Here is a 13,126-nt window from a genome sequence, read left to right on the forward strand (position 1 = left end):
TTGCTCACTGTCAGCTAAATCTCAGGATACACCACGGGGGGGTGTGAGGCCCTTGCCTTTGTACCCATAATGCATCTCTTCTTGGAAAGGAGGGGATAGCTTCCCCTTGTCCACTCAAGAACCTGCCTAGGACTTTGGGGAGAATCCATTGCGTGGGCTCAAACTGGAGTGAAAAGCCTGGGTTTGATGCCTTTTGCCCTTTACTGGGGGTGCCCCAGTGGAAAAATCTTATTCCTTTCCTACAAAATGAATGCAATAGAACATTTACTGTAGGGCTATGTGAAGAGGCAACCGAAAGGCATAGAAGCCACCAGTGGTATCAGTTACAATTCTGTTTATTCTCTTTCATGTAAAAGGAGCCCCTAGGCAGGTAGCCCTGGGCTCAGATGGTGGCATCCTAGCCATCAGGACCCCGCCCACTGTTTTCTTGCTGCCCCTCCATTCGCACTGCAAATCCCTGTGGTTTAGCTCCTCACGCCCATGTTGCCTGCCAGCCAGTGGAAAGGAGAGAGGGCAGAGGAAGGTCATTTCAAGTCTAGCCCTTGGAGCCACACGCCGCCCTTTCATTTAAACCTCCTGAGACCGAAACTCGCTTCAGAGAGGCTGGTAAACACCATACCACATTGCGAGGGAGCAATGTGTGGACGTGAAAAGCAGATTTTTGCCCTAAAGAAGGTGGGAAGGAAGGACGCTTGGAGATATCTTGTTGTCTGCCAGGCTTTATAACCCCATGGTAGTTAACAAGATAGTTACTGTGGTTAGTTTTCAAGGTCACGGTTATCATTGAATGGCAGTATCCATGAAAAGTCAGTCCTTTCAGTCATAGGACTATCTGATGTTTAAGAACTGCAGCAGGTTTTACTATCAGAATGATTACAATATTAGAAAATATTCTGTGGTCCAGTCACTTCATTTTACGGGTGAGAATACATAACGAGAAAGAAGTGATTAGTTACATTAACACACAATGTGTTGCATTAGGAACTGGGATTTGAACCCACGTCTCTTAGAGGTGAGCAGTCTGGTAAACTGAGGCGGTGATTCCTCACCCAGGCACCCTCCCAGGATGCAGGGCACGTGCCCCTGGGCTGCTGACAGCAGAGACCCAGAGGAGTGTCTGCGCCATCCTCCTGAAGGAAAAGGACCCTGTGGAAACTGTGCACACGGAAAAAGAATGGAAAAAGCACACTAAACTGGGATTTAGTTCTATAGTTCAAAATGCGGTACCGCAAGTCATTAGAGATAGGAGATCTCATGACCATCACCTGGGGCAGAAACTGATCAAGTAAGTTACGGATAGGAAATGCAACACTCCATTTAAGTATCAGGAGTTCTTCCCTGTGGTATGAGGTATACCTGCATGTCCCTCATAAGTTCAGTTCAGTGCCACTTGAAAGTATTTCTTCAATCATTCCATTATTTTAGTTATTCTCTATTTTTTTTCCTCTTGTGGTTTTCTAATTTTTAAATACAGTCTCAGTTTCCCCCTTTCCTTCCTACATGTAAACTTTCTGGTAAATGATATACAACTAACCATTATTTTTTTATTTTATTAAGTGATGTATTTTTTCCCTCTATTATCTCACGGACCATCATTAATTTCTGCTTCTTTCCCCCTAAATCAAATTAGGCATATAAAATGCCAGGATGCTAAATAATGGAACACGACCATCCAGTAGCCTTCTAGAAAGATCTCTGCCTGATGTATCAAATATGCAGCCTTGACATTTAAAACTGCCTTACCTATCACTTTCATTTTCAAAGCTTTCAAAGAAAAATTCATAACGGTACCATTGAATGATAATGACAAACACACATAACATCTAGGTTATATATCTTGATATTGCATCTCTGATTAGTAGAACCGCACACTACTTTTTCATTATTAACAGTAAATGTCATCATTGACAATGCATAAAGAAGTATAATTTTGTATTATATAAACATGGTATTACAATACTGTCATTTGACCAGAGATGTACGGAAAATTACTGTTTTTACAGGCAGTAGTAGCTAGAGAGTCACAGGAAGAAATATTAGCCTTAGTCCTTAGAATTCGGAAGACCTATAATATCTTTAAACCTGCACTTCTCAAGTTCTAGCCACCAACTTTGAAGATGTTCCTAATCAATACAGTAATGAGGCTGAATGAACTATTGCCTGTGTTCACCGCAAGTGTAATGAAATTTTTGCTTTAATACTCATTAGACTATAGTAGGTCTGTGTCAGGAAAATACAATATTCCTTGCTTTTGGCTGCACTTTTATCAACTTATATGGTACTGCTGGTTATCTCCTGATGACTAGAGGCGTTTATTGATAGTGTGTCTTTGAAGGATAAATACAAAAATTATTTTTAATATTACTTAATCAAATATGTTTGCTATGGGAAATGTTTTGAAACATTCTCGGGAAAACTTATAAATTGCCTTTTGGGTAGCACAAACGCAAGGGATTGTTACAGTTTTCTTGTTCAAGTTATAATCTAATTGCCAGAATTAATGATACTATTATTCAGTTCAATAACAACACAAATTTATATGCATCGGATTTTGGAGACCAGAAAACTTGTGTATACAGAGTCCGGCAGAAGCGAGGCCTGCCTGAGTGTGATTGGTAGGGTAATAATACGGTGTAATAATGTATAGTTTTAATTTGAGCATTTCACCTAAAATGTCATAGGGTGTGCTTGAGTGTCATATTCTTACATTACAGAATTGTGTGCTTATGATTTTGTAACGAACTATAGAAATGATCCCTGAAAGTATAGTCTTATGATTTTGTAATAAAAATTTTTGTGCTGGACCCTGTACATTGGTTGATGTAAATATAACAGGCCGGTCCTATGTTAATAGTTTTGTCTCCTTTATTGTGTGTGTTATTTTTTTACAGTTAAAAATACAGTGTGCACATTGGTATGTTTTTTCCTCACAGATAACCTTTGGAGGCGTACCTTTCTCTGGGAAGCCGAGCTCCAGCAGTCGAAAGAATTTCAAAGGCTGCATGGAGAGCATTAACTACAACGGCATCAACATCACTGATCTCGCGAGAAGGAAGAAGCTGGAACCCTCCAACGTGGTAAGATTCCTGACCCCCCTAAGCGTTGGCTCACAGGGAAATCACAGAACGTCCGTGTCCTGTGGAGTATTGCACAACAACATCGTAGCATTTTCCTTCACACTGGGAGGGGCCTAACACTGTAAAACTGACTGTAGAATTGCTGGATGTGTTGGTACTGGGTGTACCCTGAGACTTGACCCCAGTACTTGGGTGGAATTAGCCAGAACTAGGCAGTGAGTTTCATTCAGAAGGGGCGTAGCATTTCAGCCTCAGTGTGTCTGGATTCCTTCTTTCAGAAGGGCAGACATCCTTCTGTGAGGGAGGTGTGCTGAACTTAAATTGTCACCGTCCTGGTTCCCAAGGTCTCATCAAACATGGCTCCCTATGTCTTGTTAGTGGTAGAATTCGCTATTTGAAAAGTGTTACAACCAGGAGCTTCATTATAGTCGCTTCCGTGTTTCCGATGATAATTCATCCAAGTATAGACATAAATGCACTTTTGTCAGGATTCTAAACATATCAAATACAATATGATCGAATAAGGATTGGCCACCACAGGATGGGGAACCCTGTGCGCGTAGCTTTCAGGTTTACCTGTTTCAAGGAAGAGACCAAAAATCAAAGGACACTCTGGCATACCTGCCTCCCTGTGACATTGCTCAGGATTATTAAAAAATATCAACTCCAAAATGTAGTCTGTGTGCCCTGGAGAAGTGGCTCAGGTGTCTGGAGCATTGTCCCATACGCCAAAAGTGTGCAGGTTTAATCCCCGCCCAGGGAGGTTCGATCCCAGATCAGGGCAGGTATGAGAGGCAAACAATGGGTCTCTCTCTCTCTCTCTCTCTCTCTCTCTCTCCACCCCCCTTCCTTTTTTCCCCTCAAATCAATAAACATGTCCTCGGGGAGGATTTAAAGTAAAAACCCAGTCTGTGTGTTCTCTGGAACACACGTCACCCCAGAATGTTGTCTGGGAAAGTCTGGCATTCCGGAGCCCCCACACCTGGCCGTTCCTGGCAGCAGGTGCTGTGTGCGGAGGAGCTCGGATCACCTCCCCACCCCACATTGGAGCCTGGGGTCTAGCCCCCTAGTGACTACACGCAGTTTCCATAAACATTAATTCATAATGATTTAAGCATAGTTCATGAAAATTTAAATGGGATTTTGTGTTGTATAGCAAAATAACCTGAAATAATCACAGCTAGGCTAATGCTGAATAGTTAATATTGATAAATAGGTAGGGGTAGAAGACCCAAGATGATTTGCCCCATGATATCAGCTTATTCAATAGCAACCAAATGACCATAGTCCCCACTGAGACCAGAGTAGTATATCAACAAACATTTGAATAGGACACCCAGAGAAAGGCAGTGATGTCTCCTCCCTGGAAGATGCGTTGTTAGGAGAGGGAGGCGAGGAGCCTCTCTTGGCTGTCTTCAGAAAGCCCAGTGGTCCACACTCCCGCTCTCAGAGATGCACGGCCCGTCCCCTGGCCAGCCCATCACAGCAGGCTGCCGGTCTGTGAGTTTCATGATGGAGTGGGCTTGTTAGCTCCCTCCACTTGATGGCCAAATTCCGCAGCCTTTAAGGTACACAGCCCAAGTAGATTCACGCCACGGGATGCCCCTGCGGACTTCACGTCACACTGCTGCGTGTGAGAGCTTGGCACAGGCGAAGGCCTGCTCTGAAATCTGTAGAACCACAGCTCTGTCTGCCTTCTGACCTGGCTGCTTATTTCATTCTGCGTTTTCCTCAAAGAAGGCCTTTGTGTTTCACAGGGAAACTTGAGCTTCTCGTGCGTGGAGCCCTCCACCGTGCCGGTCTTTTTCAACGCCACCAGCTACCTGGAGGTGCCCGGGCGGCTCCACCAGGACCTGTTCGCGGTCAGCTTCCAGTTCCGGACCTGGAACCCCCATGGCCTCCTGCTTTTCAGTCACTTCGCAGACAATTTGGGCAACGTGGAGATCGACCTCACGGAGAGCAAAGTCGGTGTCCACATCAACGTCACGCAGACCAAGATGAGCCAGATAGAGATTTCCTCAGGTCAGTGACGTTGCTTTGACATCTGCGCCAGAGACCGCTGAGGTGGTTTCCGCTCGTTGCGTTTAGTTCCTTCTGTTTGGTTGGTGTTGCTCGCTGGTGGGTACAGCTGAATCCAGACTTTCGAGGTTCGTTCTTGATTGCCCTGAGTGCTGATAAAATGAGGGGAGCTTGGAACTTATTTAGAGGGTGTGGGGGCGCGAGGAGAAAAGTTGGTTGAGACTGTCTCAGAGCATCGACATCTTCTATTTTGTCTAAATTCCATACAGAAATTGGTATTCCTTTCAGTGAATATTTTATGTTTAAAAAGAATGTTTATTTTCACTAACATAATAGCATATGGTGTCTTTTGACTTCACGGACATCAAATATCTTTTATTAGTAGTGACAGGATGATAGTAATTTAATTATGACTTTTGAGGTCTACTGAACTGCATGAATCAAAACTTCAAAGTGATTTTGCTAAATGTTTGCCAATTGCCGGGGGGAAAAAGCAAACAAAGATGAGGACAGATGTATGCATCCACTGAGTAGGGTGATTTTTAAACTTGACCCTATAGTGGCACGATACAATGAGGCTTTGGTAACATTATCTGAACAGACTTTGCAGCCTCAGAATATTCGTTGAGTGATGTGGCACAAAGAAAGTTGAACTGCAACGTGAGATGTTCTGAGAGAAAAATTCGACATGATGTGGGACCGATAAGTCCCGTATTTTACCGATAAGCAGTAAAAGTTTCACACAATTCCTCTAGATGTCCCTTGCTGTCTCTGTGTTTGCTGTATGGAGGACGACTTGGAAGACCGAGAGAAAACTAGTATTTGTGAGCGCCTCATACAGATGTGCAAAACACAAGAGAGGAAGGTCAAGGCCAAGTGCTTAGCTGTGTGACCTCTGGCCGAGTCCAAGCATTCCCAGCTCGTTCCCTCGTGACACCACATGTGTGCCCCTGCCCCGCACCCGCCACATTATTTGTGTTCATGTCACTTCCCCTCCGTGGGGGCAGTAGCCGTGCCTGATCTGTTTCTGGCATTAGCTCGGCACCGACAACAGACCCAATGTGTTATTGGGAGTGTCTGCCTGGTTCGCACAGTGGTCCTCCGGACGGGTGTCCACTACCAGAATATCTCGTGCTGACGGGTATGTGTCCTCTCTGTAAACGGGTTTTGTGTTTCCACATGGCACGGCTGTATGAGCTGTTCCTGAAAAAAATTCAAGGAACACATAGGAACCGTTCGCTGAGAGGCGTCCCTGAAATCAAAGCTGTTGTGAACTGTCTAGCTATGTCCTTTTTCTGTTTTTGCTTTGTTGCTTTTGCTTTCTCCCCGAATGTTTGGAGTCAAAATGATTGATCAGCCCTATTTTATCACGACTTCCCAGTACAAATTCGCTTGGGGAGATTTAGAGCAAACAGAAAATATCTGGGGAGATCGGAATAACAGGTACTACAAAGGCACATATAAATATTTACCACAGTTGGAAAACTCACCACATTGTGTTATGATTAATGATTCGTTTCCAGTGATTAAACACAATAAAAACGAGCGTTGAGGCCTCCCTCCTGCCGGGCCCTTAACAGACCCAACCTCCTGGAACCGTTGTGATGGGGAGAACAGGTTCTGAAATGCAGTGATCAGTAAACACTAATTGAATTTGGTCTAATCTAGGATTCCAAGGTACTCTCCTCTCATTTAAACTGTGTTTATTCCAAAATAAAGAGGGAAGAAACCCAGTATTTACCGACTAATCTACCTTACTAGATTTGTTTCACACGGTTTCTCCGTATGATAAAATTAGACTAAAGAAATCTGTCAGTTTAGCCAAGAATCCATGCAAATTAAGGGAAACTAATATCAAATATATTTCTGTAGTCTCCTTTATTATAATGAAAATACCTTAAGGTCTCAAATATTTCCTGTTTTTTGTCTTATGCATGTAGTGGAAACTAAGATCTCATCAGATACGATTCTCAAATTTGAGAAATTTTAGTAGGTAAGTAGATGCACAAACATTATAAAAAGGTATATCCTGTGTTTATTCAAAATTAAAAGAAAGAGAAGAATCCAGTGTGACAACTACATTCACTCTACAAACACAGAGAATCCACAGAAGATAATTTTCATCTGTGTTCTAATTCATTGTACCAAGTTCAATTAAATAGAAAAGCAACTGAGTGTGAATAGCCACCGTGAGAAAATAATAATTAATTTAGAAAAAGAAATTTACTTTAGGTGTACTCTAATAATTTGGATGTTTTCTTTTTTCCGTTAAAAAATTGCCATGGTCCAGTAAATGATTTCATGACCTAAAAACCAACTTGTGACCCACAGTTTGGAAAATACCGACCTATAGGTTTGCCTTCTCCATTGGAGTTGGAACTTTTTTAAGTTCTAGTTCCCTGGGGGCATTTACTTCCTCACTTTATGTTGGAAAGCCAAATCTTTCAAGAGCAAATTATAATAGTAGAAGTATTACATGTGTATTACTATCTGATGTATAGCCAAAAAAAAAACCCTACCTACCTACCACTTGAAATAAGATTTTTCTAATAAAATGCTTCAATTTGATCCCACTGACTCACAAATAGATGTGTAGAATGCTAATCTAAAGTTGCAGTCTGCCCATATTAATAAGATCATATGTGACTCAGCATTTATGTAGTGGAAGGAAAGTTAGTGCTATTAATGACCTCTCTTGCCTATTGAAAAGGAAATCAACTTCTATTCATACAAACAAAGTCTTTCAGCAAAACCAGTGGGTGTCTGCCGCCTCCGCCTCCTGAATCAATGGTTGGCGAGGCTGGAGGGCTCAGCCCTCCTTGCTGTGTTTGCGCAGACATGGCTTCAATGTCAGGATGCCCTTTCAGCATCCTCCCTGCCCCGGGGGCCTGCATGCAGCAAATGCCATCTTCGTGCGTATTTCTACCTCCAAAGAGAATCTTTTCGTGATCTTGTTTTCTTTTTGCTCCGTGGGCCTCGGAGTTCCATTCGAGTTGGTTAAGGGAAAGGGGCCCTCATCCTCTGGGGCTGCCGTCATAAAATACCAAACCAGAGAGACACGTATTTCTCATAATCCAGGAGGCTGGGAGACCAAGTTTCATGGCAGGAGGAGGGTCAAATTCTGGTGACAGGCTGTTTTCCAGGTTGTAAACCAGGGGTTGGTGCCTGTGTCCTTGCCTGGTGGAAGGGTTCCAGGGACCTCTGCGGGGTCACTTTTGTACCATTGATCAGAGCTCCACCCTATGACCAGATCGCCTCCCGAGGCCCCCCTCTGAATACCACCCACTGGCCCTAACCATAGCAGTGCACTGAAACATGGATTTTTCTTCCCTAATAAATAATGTAAACACATTTTCTCTTCCTTATGATTTTTTAAAATAACAGTTTCTTTCCCCTCACTTACTTTATTACAAGAAGACAGCATATAATACATATAACAAACCAAATATGTGTGAGTCAAATGTTTGCGTTATCAGTAAGGTTTCTAGTCAACAGTAGGCTCTTAGCAGTTACGTTTTGGGGGGAATAAAAGTTATCCGTGCTGCATTTTTTATTTCATTGGGGGAACTGGTGCCTGAAACCCCTATATTGTTCAAGGGCCAAGTGTATAGGAATTTCGGGACACAGACATTCGGACCATAGCACAAGGAGGAGACTTTTTCTTCGCTTTTTGTGACTCGGTTCGGTCTCAGTAAATGCGGTTTCCTGAGGCTGCTCACGGTGCCCTCTCTCCAAAGCAATTAGAACGTCTCTTGTCTTGATTTGACGAACATTTGAAAATGTAGTTAGTTAGCACATTGATATTTTAAAGGATGACTCAATTCCAACTTTAAAAGTTCGGTGGTTGCTTGCTGCATGAGGTTACTTTTTCATTGCATAAGGTAAGAAAAGTCTAGCTTGGAACACTACTTCGTATGTTTTAGTTGTTTATTGAGAAAAAGAAAAAGCAGTTTAGGATCTTTAAGATGTCACATGCCTGAAACGGGTTAAAAATTAATCGATTCGATGTATGGATCGCCTTGTTCCACAACACCGAGTCAATCGCTAGAAATGAGTATTGTGTCTGAAGTTAAGAAAAATAGTTAACAGAAAACATTAAGCTTAATCACAGCTAATTCTGCTCTAATAGCTTGCTTTCAGACAGTTTTTCTTTTAAGATACGTAGAGAGAGAAAAACGTAGAAAGAAGAATTCATACATAAATGCATTTCGCCTTGAAACTATTGCTAACTATCAAAGAACAACAGAGTTTATGTTCTCTCTTAGTGATGAATCAATGAATACAAATCCCATTATTTCCAAGTAATCTTCATGTGCATCTAAAAAAGTAGCCAACATTGATTTTTATATTTCCTCATTCCTGGATGGACTTGTAGGTATATATATATAATGTTCAAGAAAAACTCGGAAATGTATCATTTTAAGGTGCAGAAGGCAAAGCATGGGTGTAGGTGCTGACAGGACAGTGGGGAGTCACAAAGGCTGATTCTCGGAGCCCTGTGTTCATTTTCATTAGGAGTCAAGATTTGTTCCAGAAGAGCATATCTCCTCTTATTATATACAGAGGAGATATTAGGCATATATAGATATAAATATAAATAACCATGGACATTTCTACAGCACAGTTTGCTTGTTTTATTCTCTCGAGTTCACAGATAGCCTGGCTGTGAGAGCCACGTGGTGCCAAGTCAAAAGCATTTGAGTGCCTAGTGCATTGCTCCTGGGTAGCTTCACCTAGCTGACGTGTTATTATATTTTAGTTCCTAAAGTGGCTACCTTGTCGTCATGCAAGCTGAGTGGAAACGTACCTTTAATTATACTTCAGCGCATGCTGGCGCATTTTCACACCAATAGAAGCACTGTGTTCCGACATGAAACAGAAGAGGGGCTGGGGGTGAGCGTTGTGAGATTAGATATTGACTTGCTCTTTCCGAAGAAAAGGGGACATTTTAATTTATAATCACACTCAAGGATACTATGTCCACTCTAGTTTCTATAAGGTTTCTGAGTCTTTTTAAATAGCCTATGCCTTTTTCAGGGAAGATAAATAAAATATGATTCTGTGTGTATGTATAATGCTGTGTGTATAATATGTGTGTATAATAATTTTTCAAAATGGCAAGTAGGAGCTAGAATTTAGTAAACATAGGTACATAAAATGGAAATAAAAACTCCCATTGAGAACATCTCATTTTATTTTTAAGATTTTTATTTATTTCTTTTTAGAGAGAGGGGAAGGGAGGGAGAAAGAGAGGGAGAGAAACATTAGTGTGTGGTTGCCTCTTGCTTGCCCCCTACTGGGGACCCGGCATGCAGCCCAGGCATGTGCCCTGACTGGGAATTGAACTTGTGACCCTTTGGTTCACAGGCCAGCATTCACTCCACTGAGCCAGGGTACATCTCATGTTTTAAAAACTTCAGTTTACTATATACAGATAAACTAGTCAAAAGAAAAAAAATCAAACATCACTACCACAAACTAACTATGAGACTGACTAACTAGCAAAGAACACAGCTCAGGAACTGGGAACTTAATCTTTGGATGTAGTTGAAGCTTCTTCTCAAAGGAGAGAAGGGAGGGCCCAGAAGCAGCTTTGCCCAGAGGCCCATTGTTTCCCGTAAGTTCAAGGGCTGACCTACTGGGTAGTACGCTAAGTGAAATAAGCCAGGCAGAGAAACATAGTTTCCATGTGATCTCACTTATATGTGGAACCTGAGGAACAACGCACAGAAACAGAACAGAACAGAAACAGACCTGTCGAACAGAGAGCAGACTGACAATTGTCAGAGGGCAGCAGGCTTGGGGGACAGGTGAAAGAGGTGAAGGGATTAAGAAGTGCAAATCAGTAGTTTCAGAATAGTCATGGGAATGTAAACGACAGTGTAGGGAATACAGTCAGTAATAATACAATAACTATGCATAGGGCCATTGGGGTACTAGGAATACCAGAGGGGATCACTTCGTAAAGTGTGTGATTGTCTATAACCACTATGCCCTACACCCAAAGCTAATACAGAATAATATTGAGTGTAAACTGCAATTGAAAAAAATTTTCAATGTTTAAAGGGCAGTCATTTCTCTCACGGATAGGTGAGTGACTGGTGAATTTAATTAAGCAATGTAGGTTGATGTAGTAGAGAGGTAAGTCAACTGTATTGGCTGAAGTTCTCCAGGGAAACATACCCAATAGCTCATATATGTAGAAAGAAGGAGATTAATTATTAGAAGGAGTGGGCTCACGTACTCATGGATGGAGGCTGAGCGTCCCAGGATCTGCAGCTGGTGAGCGAACCCCCAGAAGGGCTTGCAGTCCAGTTGCCCTGCAGGTCCCAGGGCCCGAGAGCCAGGAGGGCGGGTGGTGCAGGGCCCACTCTGAAAGCCGCAGGCCTGAGAGCAAGGAGCTACTATTTCAGGTCACATCCAAAAGCAGGAGAAGATTGGTGCCCAGGCCTCAGTGACAGGCGCGGAGAGGGCACCCCCCCTGCCTGTTCTGGCCTTCAGGCTGGATGAGACCCGCCCACACCAGGGAGATGGACCTGCTCCATCCAGTACACTGAGCGAAATGTGACCGGCACCCAGAACCAGCCCCCCAGACACACCCAGAACAATGGCCAACCAAACATCTGGGCACCTTTGACCCAGTCAGGTTGACACGTAAAATTGACCATCTCCTTCATTTTAGATATTTTGTTTGTCTGGTTTTTTTTTTTTTTTTTTGCCATTGAGTATGTGATTTTGTTTTCAATAGTTAACATAATAAAAAATAGTGTCATCATAGGGCAGTCAGAGAGTGGTTGCCTTCGTGATCAGACAGAATACAGACTCATTGATTGGAAGCTCCTCCCAAACCAATCTTATGAGGAGAGTCGTCCCAGGGTAATGAACTTCACCAGGAATTCTGCTGGAGCAATAGTGCAATGGGTTATCATCCATCTTTTATCTTGGATGCTTTTTCAGCAATTTGAGCAATCCCATGTGGGACAGATTTAGGCAGGTTGGGTCATCCGTTGCTTCATTGTAATTTGTTGTGCAGGTGAGCCTTCTTGGGTGAGGGATCCACAGATTCTGGAACAGCTACCTGGGAACCTCTGAAATGAACTCGAGATCGATTTAAAGAATGACGACTCCAGTGCCCTCTGAGATGCTCGCCACACCCGTGTCTCCGTGTCTGTCCTTTGTTCATAAAAGCTCTTAACATGAACATTTTGGAGGAGCCACATGATACTGCTGAGAAAGTATTAACCTTTGGCAGTGTGATATCAGAAAGTAACTATGTGTGTGGACCGATCTTTTACCATTAGTCAATGTTACGGTTTGTTTTATTCAGAACAAGCCAACATGACCCTCAAGACCCTGCATAGCCCCAGGTAGTGGAAGTTTCACCAGTGAAGTTCTGCCTGCATCTGGGCTGTCGTACTTATTAGCATGCGGTTAGCATGTGAAGTTTCCTGAAGGATGCTGCGAACCTGCCAGTCTTTCTTCCAGTGCTTCCCGTCTTGCTCCCAGACTCTCTGGGATGCTTTCAGAGGTGGGAACCCTACTGCTGAACCTCTGTGCAGAGGCTGGGATTGTGCTACCCCTAGACATGCCGCCCCAGTGCTGGGCCCCTGCATGGGTTCTGGAGCATGGCTCACTTGGATTCCCAGCCAGTCTTCTTCTTTGCCCCTCGTTCCAGTTCTCGGCTACTTTATGTCGAACTCTGAGCTTGCTGACCAGAGTCTAAGCTGCAGCCTCTTCATGTACTTTGGGGACAAGTGCTCACCGTCTCCCAACTTGAAACGCCTCTGGGGTCCATCCTTGCACAGACCTGAGCTCATTCTCAACCTCACTCTGTCTTCTGTGTCAACGGATGCCTATTGCTTCCCGGCATGCAGATACAGCACAGTGAATTGGGCAGAGGGGGCAGGGGGAGAATGATTGATACAAGCAGGGAAGCAGCAGAGTGCACACAACTTCCCGGGCTTTTGTTTGGGCTGGGCATCGATGGTCCGCTGGCCCCATGGCCAGGATTCCAGCAGAGAGGAGCCTGC

At 43.4% G+C, this 13,126-nt stretch overlaps 1 protein-coding gene across 1 annotated transcript in view; it reads left to right on the plus strand.

Moving 5' to 3' along the window:
- Positions 1-13,126, plus strand: part of CNTNAP2 (contactin associated protein 2) — a 1,160,842-nt gene that overhangs the window by 276,955 nt on the left and 870,761 nt on the right. The window contains exons 7-8 of the mRNA XM_037035585.1: positions 2,934-3,077; positions 4,835-5,099. Of these exons, the coding sequence (XP_036891480.1) occupies positions 2,934-3,077; positions 4,835-5,099 (409 nt within the window). The remainder of the gene's footprint in view (positions 1-2,933; positions 3,078-4,834; positions 5,100-13,126) is intronic.

This window comes from Sturnira hondurensis, unplaced genomic scaffold, assembly GCF_014824575.4.
Source record: "Sturnira hondurensis isolate 20B ecotype Veracruz unplaced genomic scaffold, ASM1482457v3 Scaffold0022464, whole genome shotgun sequence".
Lineage (NCBI taxonomy): Eukaryota > Metazoa > Chordata > Mammalia > Chiroptera > Phyllostomidae > Sturnira > Sturnira hondurensis.